This window comes from Halichoerus grypus, chromosome 3 (genome assembly GCF_964656455.1).
Source record: "Halichoerus grypus chromosome 3, mHalGry1.hap1.1, whole genome shotgun sequence".
Lineage (NCBI taxonomy): Eukaryota > Metazoa > Chordata > Mammalia > Carnivora > Phocidae > Halichoerus > Halichoerus grypus.
In genome coordinates, this window is record NC_135714.1 from 66746284 (window position 1) to 66763064 (window position 16781).

A 16781-nucleotide genomic window follows, 5' to 3' on the forward strand; every position below is an offset into this window, starting at 1 on the left:
TCATTTTCTTTGGGAAAAAGAAACGTGGTCATAGCCTCAGAGTGGTGAGGTGGAGGTAGGATCGGAGCTTTAAGGAAGTGGAAGATGAGAGAGGCAGGGAGATGAAGAGGTAAGGGGTGGCACTAGGGCCAAGTAAGTCTGGAGGCCAAGAATGTATAGTGCAACCCATGTGCTGGGCCCTTCCCCTGAGCCCCAAGAGCTCACAGCCCGCTATTCAGGGCAACCACTGAGACGGGAGGTAGAGGCAAATACATAAAAGTGGCTTATTAATACACACTACAATTCATAATTAGGTAATAGTTCTCGTTCCCAGACTTTACGGCCACCTTATAGATTCCGAAGAAGGAAACTACAGCTGGACTGAGCTAGGTTTGGGTTTAGCAGGAAGAACAGCAGGGCAGGAGTTTGGGGGATGTTATCACAAGAACGACTTGTGTGGTAAACCAAGAAGCCCAAGTGAGCCGTGGAAGAAGCAGAGACAGGAAAAGGCTGTTCAGTGGAGGGACCTAACAGATGGTTGTGGTGGATCCACAGAGTGAAAGTTTAAGGGGGTAAGGAGTGTCATCCAAGAACGGGAGACTTTCACTTAAGATTTCAGATGTTAAAAGGTTCTTAGTGATAAAAAGAGTCAAGGCATGGCCATGGCATTAGGTGGCTGGAATGGGGTGAAGCCGTGTGTGCTAGTAAGCTGGCTCCCTAAAAACAAGTGCCCTGTTTTTTCACATTTGCCGATGTCCATGGTGCAAACACCCACGGGGGCTGATTTCAAGATGGCGGTTTTGATGTCAGTGAATGCGGGGCTGGGAAGAGATGCACACAGTTCATAAGATGGTACAACCCAGTTCCAATTGGACACCAAGAGAAGAGGACTGTAAAGTGTGGATGTGAAGAAATTGAGAGACAGTTTATTCAAGAGGACCTGAAGTCATCTAGGATGATGGTGGGACATGGGAGTGGAGAGAAAACTGTGAGATCAACACCAATCTTTATTTTTTTATTTTTTAAGATTTTATTTATTTGTCAGAGAGAGAGAGGGAGAGAGGGAGAGCCCAAGCAGGGGGAGCAGCAGGCAGAGGGAGAAACAGGCTCCTGGCTGAGCAAGGAGCCCAATGCAAGACTAGATCCCAGGACCCACAGACCATGACCTGAGCCGAAGGCAGATGCTTAACCGACTGAGCCATCCAGGTATCCCTAACACCAATCTTTAATCAATAAGGAGACGTGAGTAAGAGCAAAGCACAGTGCAGGGATGGGGAGCATAGGATGAGGGCCAGACATGGAGACAGTGAACCTCATACTGGAGTCATGACAGTCATCTCTAGCATGCGTTGGGTTCGTGCAAACTCAAGTGTTTTAGACACTTTGCATACATTATTTCACTCAATCCCAAAACGACCCAGTGAGGTAGGTTATTATCCTCTTTTTACAGACAAGGAACCTGAACAAAAGGAGGCTATTGCCCAAGGTAACAAGCCAGCAGGGATTTGAACTACATTCAAAGTGGTGGGCGATCACTGAGAGGCTGTGTTGGCAAATGGGAAAAGGGCTGCAGTATTGTAGAAAGCACAGCTTCTACTCCCAAGGGCTCCCTCAGGCAGCCATGTCCACTTCTGCACTTGGGTCTTCAGAGAAGAGCCAAGTTTTAGGGAGGGCGGGCCATGCAAAGGGCTCCAGGGAGCACTGTGAAAGATTTGGGAGGGAAGGGAACGAGGAGCACTTAATCAGGGAGACAGTGCTTCTCAGGGGTCAAAGCATGTGAGTCTATGGCTCGTAATTGTTCTCAGTTCTCTGTTTCTCTGGCTGTGGTTATTCTCTCAGCAATAGGCACGTAGAGGGCCTGAGGTTATTTCCAATATTGGTTTTCAAAACGTGCACTTGACATTGATTAGAAGTGATTTTCTGAATATGAAAAGCAATTTTGTCCATGACAATGCAGGGATCTGATTATGGAAAGTCATTATTAATAACTATTTATCGAACTGGCAAAAAGGAATGAACGTTGCTGAAAAAAAATAAGCAAACCCGTAAGAAAAGTAAGCATGGGTTACCTGGGTGGCTCAGTCGGTTAAACGTCTGCCTTTGGCTCAGGTCATGATCCTGGGGTCCTGGGATGGAGCCCCACATCGGGCTCCTTGCTCAGCGGGGAGCCTGCTTCTCCCTCTGCCTCTGCCGCTCCCCCTGCTTATGCGCTCTCTCTCTCAAATAAATAAATAAAATCTTAAAAAAAGAAAAGAAAAGAGAAAAGAAAAGAAAAAGCACAACTGCAGACTTACTGCTGTTGCTGTTAATACCAGCTTGTCTGCTCTGGAGTACTTAGGGTCTCTAGCACTGACTCTGCACTCTACTTTTTTTACCTTGTATTAGAGAATCCTGCTTGTGTGTGTGTCTTTTTTTTTTTAAGATTTTATTTATTTATTTGAGAGAGAGCGCGCGTGCACACGAGCACGACGAGCGGGGGACACGGGGGTGGGGAGAGGCAGAGGGAGAAGCAGACTCCCTGCTGACCAGGGAGCCCGACGTGGGGCTCGATCCCAGGACCCTGGGATCATGACCTGAGCCAAAGGCAGACACTTAACCAACTGAGCCACCCAGCCTCCCTGTGTGTCTTGTTTGAAGTGTGGACCTCACTGCAGAGAAGGTAACCACTAGCCACATGTGGCTAGGACTGGAAATGTGGCTAGACTGAATTGAGATGTGCTATGAGTATAAAATATACACCAGATTTTGAAGACCTGGTTTGAAAAAAATGTAAAATATCTCATTAATATTTTTATATTGATTACATGTTGAAATGATAATACTTCGGATATTTTGTGTTAAATGAAATATATTATTAAAATCAACTTCACCTGTTTCTTTTACTTTCCTTTTTTTTTTTTTTTTAAGAGAGAGAGAGCATGAGCAGGGGGTGGGGGCAAGAGGGAGAGGGAAAGAGAGAATCTTAAGCAGGCTCCATGCCCAGTGCGGAGCCAGAGGCAGCTCCATGGCATGACCCTGAGATGATGACCGGAGCCAAAATCAAGAGTCACATGCTCACGGGATGCCTGGGTGGCTCAGTCGTTAAGCGTCTGCCTTCGGCTCAGGTCATGATCCCAGGGTCCTGGGATCGAGCCCCACATCGGGCTCTCTGCTCAGCGGGAAGCCTGCTTCTCCCTCTCCCACTCCCCCTGCTTGTGTTCCCTCTCTCACTGTGTCTCTCTCTGTCAAATAAATAAATAAAACCTTAAAAAAAAAAAAAAGAAGAGTCAGGATGCTTAACTGATTGAACCACCCAGGCGCCCCTCTTTTACCATTTTTTAACATGGCTACTAGGAAATTTTAAATTGCATATGTAGCTGGCACAGGAAGCTCACATGACATTCCTACTGAGCAGTGCTGGGCTCGGCCCCCCTCCCCCATCTCTGAGGGTCAGTGCCTCCTCGGAGCTCTGCACATAGTCAGGCATAGGAAATTTTTGATTGCGTTGTTGATTAGTTACCTCTGGGAAGAAGACACACTGAAAAGATGCTTCTTTCCAATTCTAGAATGTTCTACCACTGGCATTTAAGTTCTGTGTACTCTACGTTCTCTAATTACAAATGTGAAAAAAAAGAAAAACCACATCTGTTTGCCATCGTGGGAAACCAGAACAATGCCACCTGATTAAATGTGCTCAGGCCTCTGTTGAAGCTCTGAGGTCTGGGCCCTGATTCTCCCACTCTCAGGTCAGTCCTTCTTTTCATTACATCAGTCTTCTCAATTTGTTTCTGGGCATTCTTTTTCCTCTATACCCTACCCTACTGCCTTTAAAAGATATAAACTGCTTTTAAGAAACAAAACAGATGAACATAGGGGAAGGGAAGGAAAAATAAAATAAGATGAAAATAGGGAAGCACACCATAAAAGACACTGAACTCTAGGAAACAAACTGAGGGTTGCTGGAGGGGAGGTGCGTGGGGGGATGGCGTAACTGGGTGATGGGCAGTAAGGAGGGCACATGGTGTAATGAGCACTGGGTGTTGTATGCAACTGATGAATCACTGAATTCTACCCCTGAAACTAATAATACACTGTATGTTAACTAAATTGAATTTAAATAAAGAATCTATATCTATATACTGCTTACTTTATTTTTGTGCACTCTTGTACCTGCAATTAGTATCTGGGCTCAGACTCTGCAACTTCATGAACAGCTGGTTGACTAGGGGTCATTTACTGAGTCTCCCTAAACCTCACTCTTCATTTTTTAAATTAAAATTTTTTAAATTTTTTTTAAAGATTTTATTTATTTGTCAGAGAGAGAGAGAGAGCACAAGCAGGGGAGTGGCAGACAGAGGGAGAGGCAGGATCCCCGCTGAGCCAGGATCCCGATGCGGGACTCAATCCCAGAACCCCAGAATCCCAGGATCATGACCTGAGCCGAAGGCAGACGCTTAACCTACTGAGCCACCTGGGCATCCTTCTTCATTTTTTTTTTTTTTAAATGGAGATAATAATAGTCCTGCCCTCATAGTCTTGTAGTAAGGACTAAATGGATCAAAACCAGGAGATGCTAGGAAGAGGACCTGACATGCCGAAGGCTCGGATAGCACCAGCTATTTCTATTACCCTCTCCCTGTTCCTTCAGCTTTCATCTGCTCAGCTCTTGCCATCTTTGCCTTAGCATCTTCACTTTTGAGGAACTGGAAGAGAACAACACCCATCTCACAGGTATTAAGCTTAGTGTTGCCATCTGAGATGGGCAGATCCCTTGGGGCACTGTGCTAACCGTCCTGGGGAGGTGGACTCTCAAAGACCCTAAATCAGAAGCCAGGTCTTAGCAGACAGCGAGAGGAAGCTCCTGCCTATTCGAGCGTCCGTCTTGTAAGTCGCAGCTGGGAATAGCTGGAAGTGCTGCAGAAGCCCCTGGGGAGCAGGCATTGAAGACAGCCTTTGCCAAGGGAGTGGACTGGAGTGGTCAGGAGCCAGCCCAGGAGAGAAGCCCATATGAAGAGGGATACACTGAGTTCTGTAAACCAAAGAAATACTTTTATCTATTGCACACTATACTCTTTTGGTTTCATTATCCTCCCGCCTTTAACCAAAAGGTGGGGGCCAGCGGGGAAGAAAGAGATACGGGAAATGAAGAGACAAAGTATCACCCCTGCTGAATTGCAGACCGGAAGTTCTGTGTGTGTTGGGGGTGGGGAGGATGAGGGTGGTGCTAGCCAACTGGTTAGCTCCACCGCAGGGTGTTCAGGCCTGGATCCCCAAAGTTGTGCTGTAGGTTTTTTCTTTTGGATCTGTTTCTCCAGGAAGAATCCCCAGATGCCTTCCTTGGGGAAGGGCGGGGCACATGGTAGCCTCAGCATCAGAAAAGGCCTGGCGTTCTCACATTTCAGTAAGCGGTTCAGTTAGTGCCTCTGTTTTCAGCAGGGCACCTCACACTGTCTCTTCCCCTCCCATGCCCCCACCCCACCTCCGAAGCTAGGCCCGGGGTCCTCAGATACTGAGCCCACAGTTCAGAGTTTCTCCAGAGTCATCTTTCCGTCTCTCCCAACCACCTGCTCTGTGATATCAGCTTCCTAGCCCCAAGAGGAAGGGCAAAAAGTGGGGCTTCCTCTGCACCAGGCAATTCTCCCTCCCCTGCCAAAGGGAAAGATGGAGGCTAGCTATGATCAAAAGAGACACACAGAGAACTGGTGAACGGTTAGTAAATACTCATCATTTTCCAGGAAGAAGCAATGAGCTTAAATTTTGAACACTCTGTGTCAAACACTTGCTCCCTACTTATTTATTATCTCATGAAATCCTCATAACAGTCCTACAAACTGTTTAGAAGTTCTATGCTACAGGTGAAGGAATGGAGGCTTGGAGTTGCCAACCTCCTATAACAACCAAGCCACCCATCTTTGGCGGAGCTGGGAATCAAGCCAGGGTGGTCTGACTGCCAGTCTCTTCACCATTAGGCTACCTGCTTTTCTTTACAGAATACATGACCAAAATTAGCAATGGCAGCTGACAGCATGGGCGTAGGCAGGAGAACATGTAGGTGTCTGGGAATGAGGAGATTCCCAGCTGTTTGGACTGGTTGAGGTGTGGCCATCTCTGGAGGCTCTCATGACCTAGATAAGTGGCCTAGGTGACCCGGGACTGTCCCTGCAGCTCCCTGTCCTGGGATCAGCCTGCACTCATGGGGCAACGGCCAGTGAACAAGCACCAGTTTGTCTCTCTCAGGCGAGAAAAAAAAATTACGGCTGATTTTGCAGCCTCGTGTTGGAAAAATATCTTTTTATTCAGGCTCTGTAAGTCACTGCAATGGTCTCCTAAGTCTCATTTATTTAATATTTAGATTAAAAAAAAAATAGTCTAATACTGGAAATCTCTACCTTGTGCTTAACTTTGCTGTGAACCTAAAACTGCTCTTTAAAAGTTTATTTTAAAATATATAAAATTATATTTTATACACACACACACTTATTTTCCTTTGAGATCTTTTCTAACTTTTTTTTTTTTAACCTTCCTAACAGAGTTTAAGAGCGGTAAGCCTGGTCCACGATCTTACTGTTCTATACTGTGCTGCAAATTCAAGGGCTCATAGCCCTCCAGCGCACTTGCCTGGGTCCCCTCCTCCAGGCATGTTTCTGGGGTCGGTGGGAAATTTCTTTTCCAAATTTCCCCGTAATACCTGGCCCTTAGTTGGCGCTCAGGCCACACTTGCTGAATGAATGAAGGCGGGAAAGAGCGGTTTGGGGGCGGCTGCCTCGGGAGAGGGAGGGAGGGCAAGAGAGAGACAGAGACCGAGAGACGGAGGGAGATAAAGGTCGCCCCCGGGCGTGGATGTCAGGAAGGCAGGACACAGGGACAGGCCGGCCGGCGCTTACCCCAGGAAGGTGAGGAACCGCGGGTCGGTGGCCAGGTTGGCGTCGATGGTGAAGGACAGGAACGCGGGACTCACCAGGTGCACCGGCCGCTCGGTGGAGAAGCGGAGCTCCACGGCGTCCTCGGCCTGCGCGGGTCCCGCCCGGGCGCCCGGGAAGAAGGGACCGAGCGGCCCCAGGAGCAGCAGCAGCGGCAGCCCCGGCTTCCAGCGCAGCGGCATCTCGGGCTCACCTGGCCGGCCCACCCGCCAGCCGCCTCGCAGCCGGAGCTGAGAACTCGCGCACTTCCTCCCGCCCCGTCACAGCGCCCTTTTCTCCCTCGCTCCTCACCCCTCCCACTGCGCCCTGCATCCCTCCCACTCCTGCCCTGCATCCCTCCCACTGCTCCCTCTTCCCGCAGCCCCGCCTCCCCCGCTCGCTCCCTCTTCCTTGCACGCTTTCCCCTCGGGGCCGGTCACGCCCACTTACGGAATCACCCACACCCACCCGGAGGGTGCGGACCTGGCCAGGAGCCAAGTGCCCAGGAGCCCTGGAGAGGGAGCGCCCGCGGACCGGCCCTGGGCATCCCGACCCCAGAGCACAAGGTCCTTGCGCACGGTTCCCACTCCAGGCCTCACCTGGGTGGCGCCGGGTCTTCTGATGCTCAACTAGAACCTCCAGCTGGGCATTCATCGCTCCCCGCCTCATCTGGCTTATAAACGCTTGCTTGTCTCTTGATTAACCGTGTGTCCTCTGACCAGAGAGCTGTTTCCCAGACGTCTTACTTTTACCTGAGAAGTCGGACCTGGGCGTTGGCTCACCCACAGCTAGAAAGAGATCAACCTTCAGAAATTCCTACCAGCTTATCATGAAAACAGCACTTGGCAGAGCCTTAAAGTATCAGGTGCTCCAGCACCTGAAATTCAGGACGCCAAGCCTGAGTTTGGGATGGTGACTATCTCTCGAATTTGGAGTCTTCGCCAAATTTCTCCTCTGTAAATTTATCTTTAGCTGTTGGGCAATCTCCTTCAGTTTTCCCTTGATGCCTTACATTGATAGATAATTGTGAAAAGCACCACGCACTTAGGGCTCACTCTATATGCCTGATGCCCTAGGAGATGCTTTCCTTGTATTCTCTCGTATTTCCACCTCCCTGCCAAGTGTGTATTATGCTCAGTTTACACAGGAGGACTCAGGCTCTAAGACATTAACATGTCCAAGTGTCACAGTTGGGATGTGAAGACAGTTACACAACCCCGGGCAGATGGTAGCCTGTCTCAGCTGAAATATAACTTCCTCAAAGAAGCTGTGCTTGGAACGCCAGGCAGCTGAGAGTCTCCATGACGCGTTCTCACTGCATCCTGACCTGGCTAGAACTTGGCACATCTGCTAGTATTGTGATTATTGCTCCCACGTTGGCCTCACCTGCTAGATTACAAACTCCATGAATGCAGAGATGGCCTTTGTCTTGTCTAGTGCACTCATTAAAGTTCATGGCATCCTGCTTGGCACTTAGTGGCCATCCAATAAGTATTTGTTGACTAAACAAATGACACCAAGACCCTTAGGATTTTCTACTGAGATTGTACCACCTATAAAACAATACATAAAAATGGACGGGGGATGGGGCGCCTGGGTGGCTCAGTTGGTTAAGCGACTGCCTTCGGCTCAGGTCATGATCCTGGAGTCCCGGGATAGAGTCCCACATCGGGCTCCCTGCTCAGCGGGGGGTCTGCTTCTCCCTCTGACCCTCTTCCCTCTCATGCTGTCTCTCATTCTCTCTCTCAAATAAATAAATAAATAAATAATAAAAATTAAAAAAAAAATGGACTGGGGACACGTGGTTGGCTCAGTCTGTAGAGCATGTGACTCAATCTCAAGGTCATGAGTTCAAGCCCCACGTTGAGTGTAAAGCTTACTTAAAAAAATAGGTAAATAAGACGAACCATGAGAGACTATGGACTCTGAGAAACAAACTGAGGGTTCTAGAGGGGAGGTGGTGGGGGGTTGGGTTAGCCTGGTGATGGGTATTAAAGAGGGCACGTACTGAACGGAGCACTGGGTGTTATACGCAAACAATGAATCATGGAACACTACATCAAAAACTAATGATGTACTGTATGGTGATTAACATAACATAATAAAAAAAATAGGTAAATAATGGATTGTTGGGGTGCCTGGGTGGCTCAGTCAGTTAAGTGTTTGCCTTCAGCTCAGGTCATGATCTCAGGGTCCTGGGATCGAGCCCCGCATTGGGCTCCCTGCTCAGAGGGAAGCCTGCTTCTCCCTTTCCCACTCCCCCTGCTTGTGTTCCCTCTCTCGCTGTCTCTTTCTGTCAAAAAAAAAAGAATGGATTGTTTTGAAATGTATATCTAATTTGCATAGATCTGTCTATTCTCAGGCAACTTAAAAGTTAACTATATAGCTAGCTGAGGAAGGTGACAGTTTGGAGTTTGTGTGTGTGTATCAGTTACTATTTTGCAACCTGAATCAAGTTTATATCCGGAAACAATACATAAGAAAAAAAATCATACATAAACACCAAGTCACCAGGAGACTATATGGTGGTAGACACGGAGGTGGAAAAGCAGACGCCTAGGCTCTTTCTCTGCCTTTGCCATGACATTGACCCAAATGCAACCTCAAAGAGCAAAACTCACAACAATTTCTTTGGAATATTTGGGTGATTTGAAAAGTGGATCTTTGCAAGTTTTCTAAACAGTGAGTCCTCGTGACATCCTGAGATGTGGGCAGTGCAGTCCACAGATAAGTTACTAATATGGAAACTGGGAAAACATAAATGAGGAAGCAAAGAAAAGCAACTTGCACACGTGATGGTCTGTGGTTGAGATTAGATGAGTTTCTGGCTCCTGGATCTAAGTTGGTTTGATCCATTCTGCAAGAGAAGCGATATTAATAGAAATGATCCTTTCTTTCAGAGACACTTTGCAATTAGACACCCTACATTCTTATGGCAAGTTCCAGCTTACATACATCCTAGCGAGAGCCCTTTACATGCATCCTAGCACCGCATCTTGAAAGGTTGTGGAAAGCTGGCCACTTTTTCCACCTCCCAGAGCCCCCATTTCCTCGTCTGTAATGTGGGAATAATGCTGCATATTTCACAATGTTTTTTTTGAGAACTTACTTAATATATGTAACACATCTAGCTCCATATACAATATGAAGTAGGTGTTCAACAGATGTTTTTATTAGTAGTAGTACTTCATTTAATCTTCACAATAACCTTGTCAAGCAGATTTAGACCTGGCCTTCTGATTCCAAGTCCAGAGTTTTCCCACTGTGTCACACAGATTTGGTGACTCACAAATTATGTGATGATAATGAATTAAAAATAAAAATTTGCAGGGGTGCTCGGGTAGTGCAGTTGGTTAAGCATCTGACTCTTGGTTTCGGCTCAGATCATGATCTCACGGTAGTGATCTCACACTTGTGAGATTGAGCCCATGTCTGGCTCCACTCTCAGCACAGAGTCTGAGATTCTCTCTCCCTCTCCCTCTGCCCCTCCCCCATCAAATAAATAAATAAATAGATGAATAAATAAATAAAATCTTTAAAAAAATAAATAATAATCTTCAAATTAGGACAGTTCATGTGGATCATTTAATAATTATAAAGTGGTATCATTTCCATGTGGCCTTTGGGTTGATTTTCTCTAATGGCACTGGGCTTTTAGGGACTCACACAAGGTCAACAACTGGTCAACAACTAGAAACACTCGTAAGACAACAGGCTGATTTCAGGGCATCTTCAGAAAATAATAATCTTTTTACTCAACTGTATAGAAAATTAAGATTTTCTTAATGTAGAAATCCCTTAGTGGGGGTAATTTCTTAAGCATTTTTTGTTCCCTTTAGACTGTGTAAATAGTTCACATAAACTATATTGTTTTGAGATATTGGGTTAGACTTACTAAATTTAAATTTTAGTTTAAATTTTTTGGTTCTCAAGCTATAGTCTAAAACAAGGAAAAACTAAAAGCAAATATGTGCTAGAGTCTGGAAAGAAGGACGTTAACCTGTATTGTACACGCTGTTCTTCAAGGTGCTTTCACATATTTGTCTATTTGTCTAGTCATTCAAATATTTTTTGGGTGCCTACCATGGGCCAAGCATTCGGCTAAGCAGCAGTAAGCTTACATTCTCTTCTATTAAGTTTATGTCTAAGGCTGCTTGCGTGGCTCAGTAGGTTAAGCACCTGACTCTTGGTTTCAGCTCAGGTTATGATCTCAGGGTTGTGGGATGGAGCCCCACATCGGGCTCTGGGCTCAGTGCCAGAGTCTGCTTCTCTTCCTCTCTTTCTGCCTCTCCACCCACTCACTCTCTCTAAAATAAATAAATCTTGAGAAAAAAAAGTTTATGGGGTGCCTGGGTGGCTCAGTCAGTTAAATGTCTGCCTTCAGCTCCTGTAGTGATCTCAGGGTCCTGGGATCGAGTCCCAGGTCGAGCTTCCCTGCCCAGTGGGGAGCCTGCTTTTCCCTCTCCCTCTGCCCCTCCACCCTGCTCATGCTCTCTCTCTCTCAAATAAATATAAAATCTTAAAAAAAAGTTTATGTTTATATATACCCTATAAATATGTATTTCTCTGAGTTTGTAGGAAAGTGGCTACTTGGAGCCAGTAAGTGAGCCAGAGGGTGTCAGAGAAAGCAGGAAATGTCCTTAGAATAAGGACTCATAAGTTCCAGCAGTCACACACACACACACAATAACCAGGTGGGTTATTAGGGTGTAGGATGAAGGATTATCCAGAAGTCCTCAGAGGAGAGCTGACTGCCCTATTTTGGTCACCTGTCTCTGGAATGATGAAAGCCCTGGAGACCCTATCAATTATACTCATGACAAAAAGGCACAATAAAGTGAATTCAGTGGGACATTATTTATTGTTACCCCCAGGCTCTGTAAACAGTGTAAACAATATAAACATGGGACAGAAAAGGAAGAGTTCCAGGAAATGCATTGGAAATAGGGAAGTGGTTCGGGTGGGGAGATAGGGAGGAGGAATCCTATCTTAATGTTATGTGTTACATAATACACTTATTATGTATTACATTATTACACATATTACATAATACATATGTAGGCAAGACTCTTTACTCTGTTCTTGACTTTTGACCAGGCATCAGGTAGTTTTGGGCTCTCTCAAGAAATAAGTGCTATGCTACTGGGTATTTACCCAAAGAATACGAAAACACTAATTCAGAAGGATATGTGCACCCCAATAAACAAAAAATATGTTTATTGCTGCATTATTTAAAATAGCCATATTATGAAAGCGGCCCAAGGGTCCATTGATAAATGAATGGATAAAGAAGAAGTGGTATACACACACACACACACACACACACACACACACACACACACACACACACACACACACAAAATGGAATATTACTCAGCCATAAAAAAGAATGAAATCTTGCCATTTGCAACAACAGGGACGGAGCTAGAGAGTATAATGTTAAGTGAAATAAGTCAGTCAGAGAAAGACAAATACTACATAATTTCACTCAGATGTAGAATTTAAGAAACAAAACAAACAAAGGAAAAGAAGAGAGAGAGACAAACCAAGAAACAGACTCTTAACTTAGTAGAGAACAAACACATGGTACCAGAGGGGAGGTGGGTTGGGGGATGGGTGAAATACATGAAGGGGATTAAGAGTACACTAATCTTGATGAGCACCGAGTAATGTATAGGATTGTTGAATCACTATATTGTACACCTGAAACTAATATGATACTGTCTGTTATCTATACTGGAATTAAAATTAAAAACGTAAAAAAGAAAAAGAAAGAAGAGCAATGAAGTGGGATGAAAGTATTTCCTGCTTTGTTGGCTCCAGATAAGGAGTTAATAAGGAAGGTGGGGTATGTAGGAAATAGTCCGTGCAGTGGAAGCGATTTAGTGGGAGGGACTGAGGCCTTATAATGGCTGCTGTTTGCATTGAGACCGCAGCTGAAGTCCTGTTGACTGGTCAATGAGTTGGGAAGGCAATTGCTTCTACAACTTTTATTGAATAGTCGGTTCAGGCGTGATTGTGTGATTATTGAATATTGCATTAGACTTTGTCATTAGTTCATAATAGGAATAGAAAATGGAAAATACTATGGGTGAGAAACATGGGTCTCATTAAGTCCCTTCATTTGTGAGCAGGTGGGAAATTGTTAGGTGTGCTAATAGAGACAAATCTTTCTTTGATCTGATGTTCTTCAGATGTAAACAGCCCAAATGTGTATTTATTTCTGAAGGAAAAACTCATATTAAATAATCTATTCAAAAATGTTAGAAATAACCTTATTATAATTCCACTTGGACAAATAAACTTTATTTAAAAATTATGAAGGAATTGGGGAAATATGGATATCCCCTGGATAGTTAATGGTATCAAACCAGTTATCGTTAACTTTCTTAAGGCGGAATAATGGCATTGTGGCTATTTTTCAAGATTCCTTATCTTTTAGAGCTACAGGCTGAAGTGTTCGTGGGTGCACTGATATGGTGTTTGGGATTTGCTTCAACATAAACTCAGTACAGGTATGGGCGAAGTAAGACTGCCCATGAGTAAAAATTTTTGCAGCAGAGCAATAGGGAAGTGATGCTCGTGACATCTCTGTTACCTGCGTGTCATGAGGAAGCATGTGTTGTCTTTTCCCAAAATGGAAATGGCTTTGTCTTATTTCTGCTTGTAAAATGAATTCGTGTACTTTGTTAAAAATTAGTGCATCTAGAAGCAACTCAAATGTCCATCGATGGGTGAACATAAAATGAACATATGTAGTATATACTTACAATGGAATATTGTTGAGTCTTAAAAAGGAAGGAAATCCCATCACATGCTACAGCATAGATGAACCTTGCAAGACAAGTGAAATAGCTGTATGATCCCACTTACATGAGGTTCCTACATGAGTCAAATTTATAGAGATAGGAAGTAGAATGGTCGTTGCCAGGGGCTGGGGCAAATGGGGGATGGGGAGTGGTTTAATGGGTCAGCTCCAGACTTGCAAGATGGAAAAGTTCCAGGGGCGCCTGGGTGGCTCAGTCGTTAAGCGTCTGCCTTTGGCTCGGGTCGTGGTCCCTGGGGTCCTGGGATCGAGCCCCGCATCGAGCCCCGCATTGAGCCCCACATCGGGCTCCCTGCTCCGCGGGAAGCCTGCTTTTCCCTCTCTCACTCCCCCTGCTTGTGTTCCTTCTCTCGCTGTGTCTCTCTCTGTCAAATAAATAAATAAAATCTTTAAAAAAAAAAAGATGGAAAAGTTCTGGAAATCGAGTTCACAACAATGTGAATATACTTAGCACTACTGGACTGTACACTTGAAGACAGTTGAAATGGTGAATTTTATGTGATCTTTTTTACCACACTAAAAAAATTTTAGCTACTACATATAGAAAAGGAATAGAGAAGAAAATAAATATCTCCACAATCTTACCACCTAGAAACAATTAGCATTAACTGATATGCATCCTTCCATACAGTTTACTTATGGGTACACACACACACACACACACACACAATTTTAATTAAATATGGGATCATACCCATTTAGTAAATATGTTTTCATGCACCATTTCAATGGCTGCAGAGTTTTTCACCATATTAGATGTATGGCAAAATAAAACTTTGGCGGTCGTTCTCAAAGTTTTTGGTCTCGGGACCCCTTTATGCAATTTTTTAAAAAAAGATTTTATTTATTTTTTGACAGAGTCAGCGGGAGAGGGACCACAAGCCGGGGGAGTGGGAGAGGGAGAAGCAGGCCTCCCGCTGAGCAGGGAGCCTGATGTGGGGCTCCATCCGAGGACCCCGGGACCATGACCCCAGCCGAAGACAGACACTTAATGACTGAGCCACCCAGGCACCCCCCTTTATGCAATTCAAAATTACCGAGATTATCAAAGAACTTTTTGTGCATTACATCTGTGATATTTAATGTACTAGATATTAAAACTGATAAATTAGGGCACCTGGGTGGTTCAGTAGGTTAAGTGTCTGTCTTTGGCTCAGGTCATGATCTCAGGGTCGTGAGATTGAGCCCCACATCGGGCTCTCTGCTCAGCCTGCTGTTCCCTCTGCCCACCCCCCTGCTCATGTGCTCTCTCTCTCAAATAAATAAAATCGTTAAAAAACCTGATAAATTATTTATTAATTCATTTAAAAATAACTATAATGAACTCATTTCATATTAATATAAATACAATTTTTATGAAAAATAGCTACATTTTCTTTCCTTTTTTTTTTTAGAAAGAGAGAGTGAGCACGGAGGAGAGAGGGAGAGGGAGAATCCCAAGCAGGCTCCACACCCAGGGCAGAGCCTGATGTGGGGCTCGCTCTCACGACCCTGAGATCATGACCTGAGCAGAAACCAAGAATTGGATGCCCAACTGACTGAGCCACCCAGGCGCCCTAGCTATATTTTCTAAAACTAGAAAACTAGTATGAAGTGTGGCATTGTTTTACATTTCTGTAAATCTCTTTTATATCTAACTTAATAGAAGACAGCTAGATTCTCATATCAACTTCTGTAATCAATCCGTTATGACATTACATATGTAGCTTCTAGAAAACTGCTCTGTACTCTTATGAGAGAATGAAAATGGAAATTATTATGTATTATTATGGACAGAATTTTGACCTTGCAAGGATGTCTGGACTTTTCATGGACTGTGGACCACATTTTAAGAACCATTGTTTTATAGATATTGCTCTATGTCCTTAAAAATTGGTTTTTAATTTCAGCATGATTGAGGTATAGTGATAAATAAAATTGTAAGACGTTTAAGGTGTACAATGTGATTTTTTGATATATGTATACATTGTGAAAAAATTTCCCCATCTAGTTAATTAACACATCCATCACCTCACATATTTATCTTTGTGTGCATGTGTGTGAACATTTAAAGTCTACTTTCTAAGCAAATTTCAATTTTACAACACAGCATTATTGACTATAGTCACCATGTTTCACATCTTATAGCTGCAAAGTTGCATCCTTTTACCAACCTCTCTATGTTCTTTTTTTCTTTCTAGTTAGTCTTCCCTTTTGAACAAGTAGTCAGCCAGGCTCATTGCCAGGGTTGGGGGTGGGGGTGAAAAGTCAGGGGAAAGAAAAAAAAGCTTTCATTTCCAAAAGCCCAAAGCTAAATCCATGAAGGAGATTGTATGAGGTGCATGAGAGGTAACATTTCATCCTAGTGCAGTTTCCCAACCTTCTGCGCATCTTGACATACATAAACAATTACAGCATTTGCAGGGCACTCTGGGGGAAGCTAGTGCTTTGGAAGAAATCTATATACAGCCTTGGTGAAAAATGCTTTCCATTTTATATGTTATATAATTATGATAAGAAAAATAAATACAGAGCATATGTTTGCTAAATAACTTCTAAATATTGTCTCTTCCATTTTTTTAACAAAAGACTGGAGTCTGATTTCATGAACAAAACTTTTTAGTATCCACAGTTGTGTTTCAAATGGCTGATCACCGTCTTGATCAAAAATTTTAGATGATAATCTCTTCAAACTCTTTTTTTTAAATTGAAATATAGTTGACACTCAACGTTCCATTAGTTTCAGATGTACAACGTGGTGATTTGACAACACTGTATGTCATGCTGGGCTCACCGCAAGTGTAGCTACCATCTGTCACCACACAACTCTATTACAGATATTCCCTCTGCTGAACTTTTTATCCCTGTGACTTATTCATTCCCTACCTGGAAGCCTGTACCTCCCACTCCCCTTCACCCATTTTGCCCATCCCTCTATCCCCAAATTCTTGATCAGATTTTGCTCACACAAGTAGATCATAAGCAATTTTCAATTTTTTTAAAGATTTATTTATTTATTTTGGTGGGGGAGGGGCAGAGGGAGAGAGAATCTTCAAGCAGATTCTCAGCTGAGCATGGAGTCCATCAAGGAGCTTGATTCCAGGACCCTGAGATCATGA

At 44.3% G+C, this 16781-nt stretch overlaps 1 protein-coding gene across 1 annotated transcript in view; it reads right to left on the minus strand.

Annotated features, from left to right (window-relative positions):
• The window catches only part of HPSE (heparanase), a 36437-nt gene extending 29273 nt beyond the window's left edge, over positions 1–7164 (minus strand). Inside the window, exon 1 of the mRNA XM_036121309.2 lies at positions 6843–7164. Coding sequence (XP_035977202.2) covers positions 6843–7060 — 218 coding nt within the window. The 5' untranslated portion in view covers positions 7061–7164. The remainder of the gene's footprint in view (positions 1–6842) is intronic.
• Between the last annotated feature and the right edge of the window lie 9617 nt (positions 7165–16781).